General features: G+C 41.5%; 1 protein-coding gene across 1 annotated transcript in view; it reads left to right on the forward strand.

Annotated features, from left to right (window-relative positions):
• Positions 1-11,714: 11,714 nt before the first annotated feature.
• Positions 11,715-13,393, forward strand: part of LOC103355655 (glutamate receptor ionotropic, kainate 2) — a gene marked incomplete at its 3' end in the record, with an annotated part of 249,412 nt that continues 247,733 nt past the window's right edge. The window contains exon 1 of the mRNA XM_008279524.1: positions 11,715-11,832. Within this exon, the coding sequence (XP_008277746.1) occupies positions 11,715-11,832 (118 nt within the window). The remainder of the gene's footprint in view (positions 11,833-13,393) is intronic.

Consider the following 13,393-nt stretch of genomic DNA (forward strand, 5'->3'; position numbering starts at 1 on the left):
GGGGAAGAATGAACTTGTAAGAATGGAGGCAAGACATACTCCCTGTGGACAGAGGTGATGTGGAGGACCTGGTCATGTAATCTGGGATAATGATCCCCCCATTGATAGCGACCCAAGTCCCACTTGTGTTTAGTGTCTATCAAGACCCTGATGGACCTAAGTACACATCTGGTATGGAGAATATGCCGCGCCCTCTTTTATCAAGAGAAATGAGAGAAGTTGTTTGATGAGTCCGTCCCACTTCAGAAGTCAGTCTCAATTCCTAAAGAGAAAGGTGCCATAGACACCAATCTGGCATAGAGCATTACAAGTCTTGACACTTGGGGAACCACAGGTCTAACAACCCAAGAACAAAGTGCTGAATTTATTGAGGGTACCATTCAATTGGTGAATTCTTGTGTGACAAGGGCTGCCATGTCGGACCAAATACTGAGGATAAAAGTGACTATGAGGATGGTTATAGTCTGACATTATTGAATGTTTGCCACTTGGCCTGAGGATAAACACACTACCAAGAAGGGGGCACAAGTTTGAGATGAGTTCGTAGGTTAGATTTTCTCTGCAAAGCGTCAGGTGGCGGAAGAAAAATCCCAAGCCTGGCCACTAAAAAGACCTGCAGAACAATCTATAGCACTGTTGCAATGCTACATCCAGGAAAACAGTGGACAGGAAAACTGTATCTGAAGATTCCAAATAAAAGGATACATTTGGACCACCCCAAAAGAGATTTTGTATACATGAAGAATGTTCCAGAACAGGAGGATACTTCTGCAGTAATTATTAGTATGCACATTATGCGGATCTGGCAAACCCAGGTCCATTTATGACAGCTCTTCCTGTGATAAGAGGCTGAGAACTCAGAACTCATTCAGCAAGTGGCCCAGCAGGAATATCTAATGACAGTGAAAAAACACAAGTTTTTATCACAAAGGATACTGCCAAAGCTGTGCTGGGGTCCCAGTTTGTCCAAAGACGAGTAGAATCAAACCCTGCCCTTGTGTTCAAATTGCTACTACCTAGCAAGAGCAGGAGAGGAATTTGAGTTTTAGGGACTCCCTTAGGATTCCTCTACTGCTTTTGATGAGGTACTTGGTTTCCCAATGACAGATGGGAATGTGTAGTGGAGTTGGGACCTGAGAATGGTAAGCCTTTGCATGCTGAAGTATCACAGGTCCGTAATGCCAGCATCGGCTAACCAGACAGACTGATAGTTGCATCATGGAAATGGGTGTAGCGTATGTTGGACCCAAAGCTCACGCAGCATCCTTCACGATTATATACCAAGCTGCTTTGAGGTAGGCTCACCAGAAACCCTGAAGGAGACATCAAGGCACAACCGTCCATCATCATCCCTCTGACCAGCCAAAAGAAGGAGAGCACTCGTTCAAAACCCAAGCCTAATGCAGCATGGATACAGAAGCACAAAGGGAAATCAGATGTGCCCGGAGCCCAATCAGGAATTAGAATCCGGATCCAGGCCAGAGTGGAGAGGACTCCACTACGCTGTACCCAGAGTCTGAGAGTACCACATGATATTGCATATCAGCTTGTGTTAATGACCTGGACAATGAAACAGACAGAAGTGGTATATGCAGCACACCACAGGAATTGTCACACCCTCCACACACAGCTGAACCTTTGGCATTCTAAGTGAGCAAAGGAGCATATGGAGTCCGACCAGGAGCTTTCCATGGAGAATGGCCTTGGTTTTAGAGGAGCTTTGCTTAGAGCCTATGCAAGAAATGGCCACAGCTTAGCTGGATCACAACAGACCAAGATGTTTGTCCCAAAACTCCCAACACCAGATGATCTGATGATGTGTCCTTGAGGGGACTTTCAGTAGATTGATGAATGTGTAGTGGGCAAAGTGTTTGAGGCACTAGATGAGGCAGAATACATGAGTACCAGCACCTCACCCAGATGCCCACTATGGTGATTGTGAAACATGTACGATGGCATGTGGATCTAAAACTGCAGTGACCTGAAAACAAACCAGACAGTCAAAGGAATTCTGCAGGCCTGGAAAGGACATACAAGACGTCTACCTGGTGGGACTATAGAAACAAGAGGTGTTGGATTGGATAGTTCTCTGCCTGGCTAAGACCATTAATTATTGGGTGAGGTATCAATATATGGCTACTGTGTACTTTAAAGATCGAAACAATTTGCCTGGAAGCTGGAGCAAACCTGACCGTGTCAGCACAAAACCATGGTGTATGATGTGTAACAAAGCTACCACAATGTGCCTCATTGGCCTGACCAGGAAACATTGCCAAGAAGTGCCAGCATGGGACAGCCACTGTCAAGATTACTATGATGATAACTATGAGACCATGGGTTAGAGGTGAAGTGGGTAAAGAGTTACAATGACAAAAAATAGAGTAGATCCTGTGCATGTTGGATGTGCTAAGATCATTCCAGGACGCCAATTGAAAGATAGAAAAGATGTCAATGGGAAGATTATTCCCCATGTTGCAAACCCTACCATCTTCTTGGAGAGGGGACATGCCTTTTGGAGGAGCCTTTGTGAAGGCAAAGACATTAAAGGATTCCAGTAGCTAGGACCTAACTATATCTACAGTATATGGAACCTGCGGAGCATTAGATGAGTGGCATAGGGAAGGATCAACATGAATGCCATTGGTATGAGATGGCAGGATCACCCGCGACAGTAGTGTAAAGTGCGGAAGAAATTATCAGTGAAGGATTTTAGGTGTTAGGAGCCTAAATGATTTTTTGTTTAATTGGCTGTGGTCATACTCCTGATGATTGTCGGGATAATCATCATGGGGTTGATATGCTAAGCGATTGTGAGAAGAAGCCTGGGCCACCATTAGTTCCTGCCACAGGTGGAGCTATGCCAAGAAAAGGAAAGAAGAAAGGGAGTCCCTCCTCCAGAAAGGGATGAATGGAGTTATAAGAAATGATGCACTGGAGAACTCTTGCCATTACAGTTTCTGTTTCTTGATAGAGAACAGCAACACAGCCAGAAAATTCAATCTAGTGAGTTAAGACCATTGTTGAAGGTAACCCAGCTAAACAATGACTACAGAGGAAGTCACCACTCAAGAGCAGAGCCGATTCATCATGAGTAACTCCTCTCCAAATTCCAGTATGCTATGTGGCAGCTTTTGAAAAATGTGTAGAATTCTCAACAGTTGAAGTCTCCTGGTTCATCTGCTGCTGTGTTGGAGAATGGACCCTTAACCAACCCTTAAGAATTATCACTTTAATCCCAGGGTCCGTCAAGACTGTAGTGGAGAACATCTACACAAGACAGAGGAGATGGACTATGTCTTTATTCATAACCTAAATTCTCTAGCACACCAAGATTGGTACAACTTGAGCTGGTCTCTGCAAGGGAGCAGTCATAACCCTTTATATGGGTTTTGGTTTTTCCACAATATTCTACAAGCCCATGAGATGGATCAATACAATCTATAATGGATTGTCAATCATTGCTCTGCCAGGATACCTTGTGACCATGGCCATAGCCCTGCAAGAAAAAGGAAGAAGGCTTTGGCTGCTGAAGCTTGATGCAATTGGATTCTGGGGTTGTATGGTGGGGAATTACAGCAGTCTTTTACAGACAACTGCCAAAGATGGTGGTTCCTGCAGTGGTCTGGTTCATGGTGTCTGAAGCTTTCTTTCTAAGGGACAAAACACTAGGAAGCCAAGGGATGACCCCACCATTGTCAATGTACCCCTGGCTAAGCAAACTGAGCCAGAAGCACTCTAGAAGAAATACACGGGTCTAGAAGATAAAAGATGCCCCGTGTGCTTGCTTGATATGCTTAGTAATGCTGAAAAAGAATTAGTTAGAAGTCTTTATGTCTGCTTTTTCTACAGACGGATGCCAGATGTATCCATTGTGGGATTGTCTTTGAGCTATGTATTTCTAGGATTTTATGCCTAAATTTTGGTGCAGCCCCTGCTACTTGGGTAACTTCCTGACTGGTGCAGCCCAAGGCATCTTCTGTTTAAGAGATTTTGTACTGTGCTAGCCATATGCAGAGGTGATTTGAAGCTCAGCTGGCGGCACTTTGCATGTCATTGAGAATTATCCCGGTGGAATTTATTGCCCGCTATACATGAAGATGTGAATATCCAGATGGGATGCGAGTCTCTAAGACCCATCGTGGCGACAGGAAATTAATAGTCATTGGGCCATGTTTGCCAAAACTAGGGCACCAGTTGCTGCCACTCATGCCTGCCACCTCTGTCCAGGAGATGCAAGTAGAGGAGGCATAAATCCAATGGAAATACAATAATATGATCAGGGAGCTGGTGGAAGTGAAACCTACTTCCGCCTCTACACTGGAAGACTAAGCACCTCCGCAAAGTCTGGCGGTGAAGTGAATAAAATAAATTATCTCATTGGCTCACGTTAAGGGGTGGGGCATACTGGGCAGCAAGCAAACAGCTAATGTGTGGAAGCAAGAAAAATGGGCAAGTGCAAGAATCTGAGAAACTTTGACAAGCACCAAACTGGAATGACTAAACTACTGGTCAGAGCATCTTCAAAACTATTCAATTCAATTCAATTCAATGTTATGTATATAGCGCAGTTTATAAAATATGCATAGTGCTTAACATAGTAAGGCATAGACCTTAGAAATTTAAATAGAGAACCCAACAATCCAAAGTAGCCTTTGGACTGCCTCTGAGCAAGCACTTGGCAACGGAGGCTCCAGGAAGGTGGCCATCTGCCTCAACCAAAACTGCAGATCTTGTTTGGTGTTCCTGGTAGTGGTATGTACATCCAATTTGATCCAATGAAGGACAACCAGTGAATGGCTGACAGCATTATAGATGGCCAAGGCTCACTGGTGCGCATGGGGAGCAAAGGCTGGCCCATGACATCAAATCAGGTCACTGTTGCACAAGTAACTGAGACGATGTTATCTTCCTATTCTTTGAAGCAATGCAAGATGGTGGTATGGTGTGATGAATCAAATTGTCTTTAATATCATGCTGATGGTCCAGTTTTTTGCATTGTTTACATGGGGAAGAGATTGGGACAGGATGCACGATGAGAAGAATACAAACTGGCCGAGGCAGTGTGATATTGTGGGCAATGTTCTGAAAGGAAACTTTGGGTCCTGGCATTCATGTGGATGCTACTTTGGCATGTACCATCTGCAATGCTACAGACCACATACATCCCTTTATGGTGACACTATTACGTAATGACAGTGGCTATTTTTGAAAGGGAAAATGTGCCCTGCCAAACTGCAAACATTTTTCAACTAACTCCCCAGTTTCAATACCCAGATCTCAATCCAATCAAACATCTTTGGGATGTGCTGAAAAAAAAAAATCTGATCCATGGAGGCCCCACTTAACAACTTACAGGACTGAAAATATCTGCTGCTAATGTCTGGGTGCCTGATACCACAGGATACCTTCTGTGGTCTTGCAGAGTCCATGCATTGGCAAGTCAGAGCTGTAGGTGGCATAAGGGGGGCCCGTCTAATTTTAGGCATGTGGTTTTAATGCATTGGCGGATGGGTGTACATGTTGGTACTGTCTTTAGAAGCCTGTTGAAAAAAGGAAGGGTATCATTAGGGCAATGAGTCATCAGCCAAAAGTTGACTAACCTGTAACCACAGGGTCATGCAAAGTTATGAGTTTGGGTAATTAATGTTGCATGATATGCAAAGTAAGTTCAAGGTGCCTCATTACAGCCTGCCTCATTACAGATGGTAACTACTTAGTTCTCATCATTACAATTTTTTGCTTGTGGAACCAAGAATACTGTTCAAAATCTTAAAAAAGGAAAATATTACTTTTGTGTCACAATGGGCTCATTACTGTACTCAGTAGCCTGACAGTTGGTGAAAACCACGGTTGTGCTGCATGTATTGCCCCAAATGGCCATATAGGGCAACAATGGCCATATTTCATTCAGGTATGATTCATCTTCATCAAAGACATTATCTGACTGATTTATGAAGAAGTAGACTTAAAGCATATGGATTAACTGGTTTCCAGTAGATGTATGTCTGGTTAAATTCTTCAGTTATTATGAAAGTTTAGTTCACAGAGGCATTGTATCAGATAATCATGTGCAAAAAGGGGTGTCAGTACATCTTAATTCAACCTTTATTTGGATGCTCACTGATTTATTATATCTGAAAAATGTTTTTTGACATCAGAGTATTTCTGCATTAAAATATATATTTTCCACCCTTTTCATTTTTTTGTTGTTTTTCACAGTTACAGTCACACCACTTTGAGCTGAATGTGAAATAAAATCACACTAGAAATCCTGTCATGACATTTGATTTTCTTTGCACATTTCAAAGCCATTCATTAAAAAATAAAAAAGAATGATATATATATTTATTTATTTATTTATTGTCAAGTTGGAGACTCATTCAGTTTGGAAACATTATTTTTGCAAGGGACAGCTTGCCAAAACTGCAAAGTCACAACAAAGAGACAAATAAAATAAAATAAAATAAAATAAAATAAAAAATGTACAATATAGGAAACACTTCTCATACAATTCAGTTCAGTTAAATTTTAATCATATAGCACCAATTCACCGCATATGTCATCTCATAGCACTTCACATAGTAAGATGAAGACCTTCCGAATTTTTAACAAAGAACAGAGAACCCACAATCCAAACCTGCCTTTGGATTCTCTATGAACAAGCTGTTAAGGAACCAGTTGGAAGACAGTATTTTGAAGAATTCTGTCTTGTTTTTTTGAGACACAAAACACATGGGAATGTTGTGGTGATACATTACAGACTTAACAATGTATTTCTCCAGCTGAATAAGTCCAGCCTGCTCACCCTAAATTCAGATTTTAATGCTCCTTAATGGACAAACAGATGTTTCACACTGACAGGTTGTATACATGTACACTTTCTGTTCTGATGCAAATGCAAGCAGTGCGTGGAGACAAAGCAATGAAGGTATTGATTACAGTACATAAAAGTTCATTCAAAAAATGCAACACTACACCTTGGACTGAAACCTTCACATTCACTCTCTGTTCAAAATTTTTATTTATATATAATTTTTGTATATAATATGACTGTAGCGTTCTTAGAATGACAAATATGAGTGATTTGAATGTTTTATGGAAAATTAGGGTCTACATGTGCTTCCCATCAATTTAAGCAGTGAAATATGTGTTCTTATTTAATGTAATAAGTACCAAAACGCGATCCGCCAGTTACAGTGTGTAGAATGGATAAGAAGCTGGAATGCTTTTCCTCTTCTTTTTGCTTGCAATGTTTTGACAAGAAATAAATAATCTGGAAAACAAATCACATACAGCTTTCTCCACAACGTGTAATTGAAATATGTAAAATAACCTGTGTTGTTTATATAGTAATTCACTCCTGTGGGGAAGGATGAGTGACTGAGTAGATATTTGACAAAGGTCATCAAATAACCATCTTAATTAGAGACACTGTTTTTCCAGTGATGTTTATTTCATCTCATGACGTACCCAGACAATGTGGGAATATGTTAACTGCAATAGTCATGTAAAATTCTCAAGATGTTTATTATTTTAAAGACCTCTCTTGCATTGTACACTCTAAGAGTGTTTCAATATTAGACATAAGTGATGTTGAGATTATCTGGGTAATCCAAGTCCCTTAATGTTTAGTACATACTTGGAAAAGGATTTATGGATCTACAAAAGCAATTGGCTCTGTTGTCTTTGCTACTATATTATGACTGAAACAGTCTACAGTTTGGACAACAGAGATCTATTCTTTGCTTTGACTCTTTTGACAAAATCTAGTTGGCTTCGTAAAATACTGCATTTTCAAACAAATGTCAAACATACTCCATAAATTGTTTTTGAAAGTTAATTGTTGACAAACGAAAATATAAACTTGTCCTATGTAAAGTGACTTATATAAAGAAAAGTGAATTGGTTGACCAAAGTCCAGGTGATCCACTAAACTCCAAACTGTAGGATCTGCTGCAATCTGAACTTTGAATATCATTTGCCAGTGAGCCTGCGATGACAGCACATTCCTTCTATAAACTCTGTTTAAAAGCTTATTTGACAAAATCCTGCTTACATTAAACATGTAAATCTGTGATTTATTTAGATTCCTTCCATTTTGCCAATATAAGATTTGCCAAGATATATTTATATATACATACATATACACGTGTATACACACACACACACACACACACACACACACACACACACTGACAAAGGATTACAGGCTACCGTGCCTGAGCCCGACCTGACACACAGTGTTGCTCGCCGGGGGAAGCTGCCGGCTGGGTGTCGGTGGGTGCCCTGCTCCGGTGTGAGACCCCTGTTGCTTTAAGCAGTGCGTTGTGTCGTCCGACAGGAGGCGTGTCTCCCCTACGGCCGGAGTGCCGCTACCAGATGCAATACGGGGGAAGCATATCGGCTCCTACATAGAAACAAATCAACTTCTTTGTGCGGGTCTGGTGACTGTTTCCTGCTCCAGCTCTGTCCAAGGTAAGCCCGTCGTTTTTTGTTTTTTTTTTTCTTTGTTGTTGGTTTTTTGTTTGTTTGTTATTTTTTCCCCAAAAACTTTACATTTATTTTCATGTTTAAGTAATCTTCAGTCTATTTTTTTTTCGCTTCACACGTTTTTACGAACAGGTCATGTCTTTGGAAACTGGCGAGACCTAAAAAGAAGCTTTTCAGGGAGGTTTCTAACGCGGACAAAACACCAGCAAGGTGCCTCACCGGTCGGGCTTGAAGTTCGTCTCAGCAGTTAATCGGAGCGAAGTCGCTTTTCATGTGAACACTCAGAGCGCAAAGAACATTTAAATGTTTCACAAATATGCTCTGACTTTTGTGTAATAAGCTCTGGAAAGACGTGACCTCCCGTGTCTTTGCCCGACCTCTGTCTGGAAAAGCTTGTCACCTTTTCGGGTTCCTGCTGTTCCTCGGCCTGATGTCTTCACTGTTGTGGGCTGTGAGGCATTATGGGGTCGCTAAATGCTTCCCGTGTGTCGCTTTAGAAATGATCCGTAGATAACGATATCCAGCTCACAGGGCTGGATGGAAACTCTCGGAGTCGAGCCGCGCATTTAAATCCCACCACTGATGAGCACATTAGCTTTAAATCAACTTTATCATCAGGCAGTGTTGCCATGTGGAGGGGCTCCCCGGTTCGACAGCCTTTTATTAAATGCACACACAGACATTTGGTGAGCTGCAGCTCTATCCGTAAAAGAGGTGGATATGAAAAAAAAATCCAGATGAGTATATACATTGGTGCTAACTGTACTTTTTAAAAATAAATGTATTTTTATCTGCCAGCTTTGCGCACTCCATCAGCTCTTCGTGGGCAGTACGCACGGCCATCAAAAAGTATGGCTTTGTGTTATTGTTAGTTCTGGGCTGTTCCTTCTTATCCTGACTTCAGTGTCAGACAAACTACTCGGCCCGTGTACTGTTTGCCAGAATTTGTTTTACTCCTCTCCCCTCTTAGTCACATATTAGCTCAGGAAACCCACTGACATCCGCTACAGTTTGATAATCAGGAAAATAACTCAAACCGCCGATTCTAAAAACTGAGAAATCAAGTTAAGAGTGCGAAGTGCCAGTTGTGGATTTACCGCAGTAGCCTATATAATGCGTTTTAATATGGTTACTTAAATATTTTTATGAGGCTTGTATCTTTATTTACATGTATCATGTACATACCATTTATATAATAGTTAATTACAAAATTGCAAACATATTGGTCAGTCATGCTGGGTACTTTCTTGGGTATTGGCCACAATAATTGGAAGCTAATATGGATGCAGAAGATGTTGGGGAAATACAAATGTTTCACCTTTAGGCTCAAAGTGTATCATCATCATATGGACCGGATCCAAACGGAACAACCCGCTGTTGTTTAAGGAGGCAAACGAGCAGAGGATGCTGGAGAAAACAAATAAATAGAAGCAGATGTGATGCCACGGATTCGCTGCAGAGACCTTAGCAGTGCAGAGACGTGTGAGTCTTTGTCAGTGGTGCTGAAACACAGAACACATGTTCTTATTGAGAACACAGACGCTGTCCAGGTCTTGAAACCTCCGCGGTGCAGAACAGTGACCCGGACTGAGCCGCTGTCCGTGGTGCTGAAATGTCGTCCAGCAGAGCCGGCTTCAGCACACTGTCTCAGCCGTGGCCTAAACGGTATGCAGGTTACTGTCAAGAGGCTGTTAAATCTAATATTATATTATATTATATAACAGAAAAGAAGCTTAGTAAGTATTTTATCATAGCTTATTGTTTTTCTGTAAATATTGTTGTTTTTTATTGATTGCCGACCGCCTGCAGTACAGGCCAGCTCTTTTTATTGGCCCTCTGCTACACTTCCACACCTCATACTTGATCCTGTCTGCGTTGACATGGTTAGAAAATAAATATTTAGAAATATTTAGAGACTATGCATCACATTACCAGTAAACAATAGTCCAAATTGGACGGAAATGTCTACAAGCATTAACAGACCACGGGAATAAAACTAAATGTGCTGCTGCGTCCAGAAATTCATTCATACCAACCCGTTTCCTTCTAATGTCGTTGAAGAAGTTTCAGTTTCATTTGTAAATGCCTGATTAAAGTCCAGCCTGTGGGAAATATTGAATTTCACACATTTATTTCTGTCGGTGTTTGTAAACATTGTTAGTAATTCACTGGACATAAAAGAGACACAATGGTATTTCCGTCCAAGTCAGAGGACACGAATAAAAAACAAACTTAATATGGAGTTGTTTTATTTCATTTTTAAAAAATAAATATATATATATAATAAGCTGTATAGTCAGTCACTCAGTCTGATAAATAGTAGAAAAAGAAAAGGGAAAAAAAAGTAATATTCCAAAGACAGAACATGCGTGCTGAAAGTGAGCGGGGGTGAGCAGAGGCTATTCATCATATTGAGTGTACAGTGACAGGTTTGCTTCACGGTGCCCTCACATGAGTCCAAGCTTGACTGACTCCGATCAAACACAGGCGATCATTTCAAATTCATAGATTGGCTTTTATACGGCTGTGCACTACTGCGCTCCGCTGCCAGCAACGGCGATTGAATCGAACCGAAGAGAAATCTGAGAAAACCGGAGAGCGGTGGCTGGCCGGCCGAGGACACGACATCAGGGAAAGAGAGGGAAGCGAGGAGGGAGGGGTGGGGGAGGCATGGCAGTTTCGGCAGGGTATACAGATCAAAGGGCGAAGTGTGGCCAGAACTAGCGGAGAAACATGCCCGATCTATCCTGTGCGCTTTCACACTACTAGTGTTGGCTCGACGTCAGATGCTGTGCGGCAGTGCAGCAAGAGGAGCTCGGGCTGGCGAGGCTGCTGAGACCGCCGCTCCACTCACTCTCACTCTCACTTGGTCACGCTGGATCTCCCCTCTCTCACCCCCTTCAATCTCTGCCTTTGTCTTTCAGTAAATGGATTTCTTCAAGCCCTGCCCTGCCTAACATGGATGCCCCGCCACCACCACCACCTCAACCATCATCTTCCTCAGCTGAGTCCGAGGGCTGTTTCTTCTTGGCGCAGTGAGCTGGACACGCAGTAATTCTTTAGCCAAATGGATGTGGGAAAATCGTTGCTCAGCCCGCCGGTGAAGATCATGCCGTGATCTTCCAGCTGCCTGAATTCACGTTAAAGGGGGTACAGAAAAAAAAAATATCTGGGGAATATACCGATTCAGGGAATAAAAAAATCGTGTGCACCACACAAGCACCATGAAGATTACCTTCCTGCTGATATTTAAGGCGAGATTCAGGTGCATCGTCAGGCTTCTACTGCTGCTATTACACTGTGTGGGATACTCTCATGGGATGCCACACGTCCTGAGATTTGGTGAGCTTCTTCTCTTTTCTCTTCTATTGCAGCCCTAAAAGTTTCACTGGTGTGTTTTGTATACATAAAGAATCTTGCTCTCATCGTGACCTGTTGGAAACTCACTTTCCCTTCCTTTCCCCACTTGTGGAAAGTCGTTGGAGTAGCTGTTTCAGTATCATTTCAATGTAACAGGACTTTAGAAGCAACAACACTCCCAATACAAAACTGCCAAAGAGAGAAATCAATGTATAAAAAGCCTATTTCACAAGGAGGCAAGAGTGGGCAGTATGTAACCTGTTGCTATTTCTAAAGTTTGAAATTCCAACATTTGATATTCACAGATATGTTTTTCCTGACACCACATGTCTGTTGTGTTCACAATGTTGCCTAGGAGAGATATGTTTATGCCACACACTTGTGTGTGTGAGATGTAGTGATTTCAGGTTTTATTGTTGTGTGTATTCACGTATACATTTGCATTTTCTGGTGGTGTGTGTGAATCTGGATGAGAAAATAGACAGTCCCATTTAAAAAAAATAAATAATAATTACAATAATTTCATTTATGTTTTACAAAGCATTGGATGCATAATTTTGACGTTGTGCTGACACGCTTCGTCTATAGTTCAAACACATTCTACATATTTTATTTTGCTATTAGAGAAATGTTTTTGGATAATCTTTTGAGCCACCCTTTGCCCGTTAAGAAACCTTAAAAATAAAAAGGGCTAAATTTCATTAACACAATTCGCTGTTTTCGACATATTGCCACAACATGATGCACACACAGGACATATTGTACCCCATGTCCACATGTCTTTCATTAAAAAGGAAAAGCTGTAGTCTTATATGATTTTATAAATAACATAAAGCCCACTAGGCTTGATTTATTCATCGTTTAATCTGATGCTGGGTTCAGCAGTTGGCAAGAGGTCAAAGCCGCTGATTTGATTCACATAGTGTGACAATAACTAGAGGATGACACTAGAAAGAAGCAAAAACATGGCAGAAACTAAATAATTCACATGAAGCATTTTATTTCATTTAGCTTATTATCCATGTATGTTATCAAAAAAACACATTGTAACATGATCGCACAGATGCAAGCGTACATGTGTACTATCAAGAGCAAGAGCTATATTGCCATGGACAGATGCATTTTTTTATTGAATAAATCAACTATTTTACTTCTAGAAAACAATATAAAAGAAAATAAAATCCCCTGCAAATAAATACATATTCTGTAGTACCAAAATGTACTAATGGAAAGTCATAAAATATGGACAGATTTTTCTGCTGATGAAGCAGTACTGGATTTGTGTGTGTGTGTGAGAAGTGTTGACAGATAGAGCTTTTATCATTCAGGAAAAGTCCCTGCGCCCCACTACATCCAATTGTATACTTACAGTCCTTTACCGTTCTTTGGTTGAACAGTTAGAACCTGACTCTGTCTGTCCGACAACACACCTAGAGATTGCTCTGTTGATCGCTACCACCACTCGTGTGGTGGCAAATATGTTTAGCAGGCGTCTGTGAACCTTTGATGACAGATTTCAGTTTGAGTTCAGGCGCACGCGTGC

The sequence above is a fragment of the Stegastes partitus genome, unplaced genomic scaffold, assembly GCF_000690725.1.
Source record: "Stegastes partitus isolate 25-593 unplaced genomic scaffold, Stegastes_partitus-1.0.2 Scaffold162, whole genome shotgun sequence".
NCBI lineage: Eukaryota > Metazoa > Chordata > Actinopteri > Pomacentridae > Stegastes > Stegastes partitus.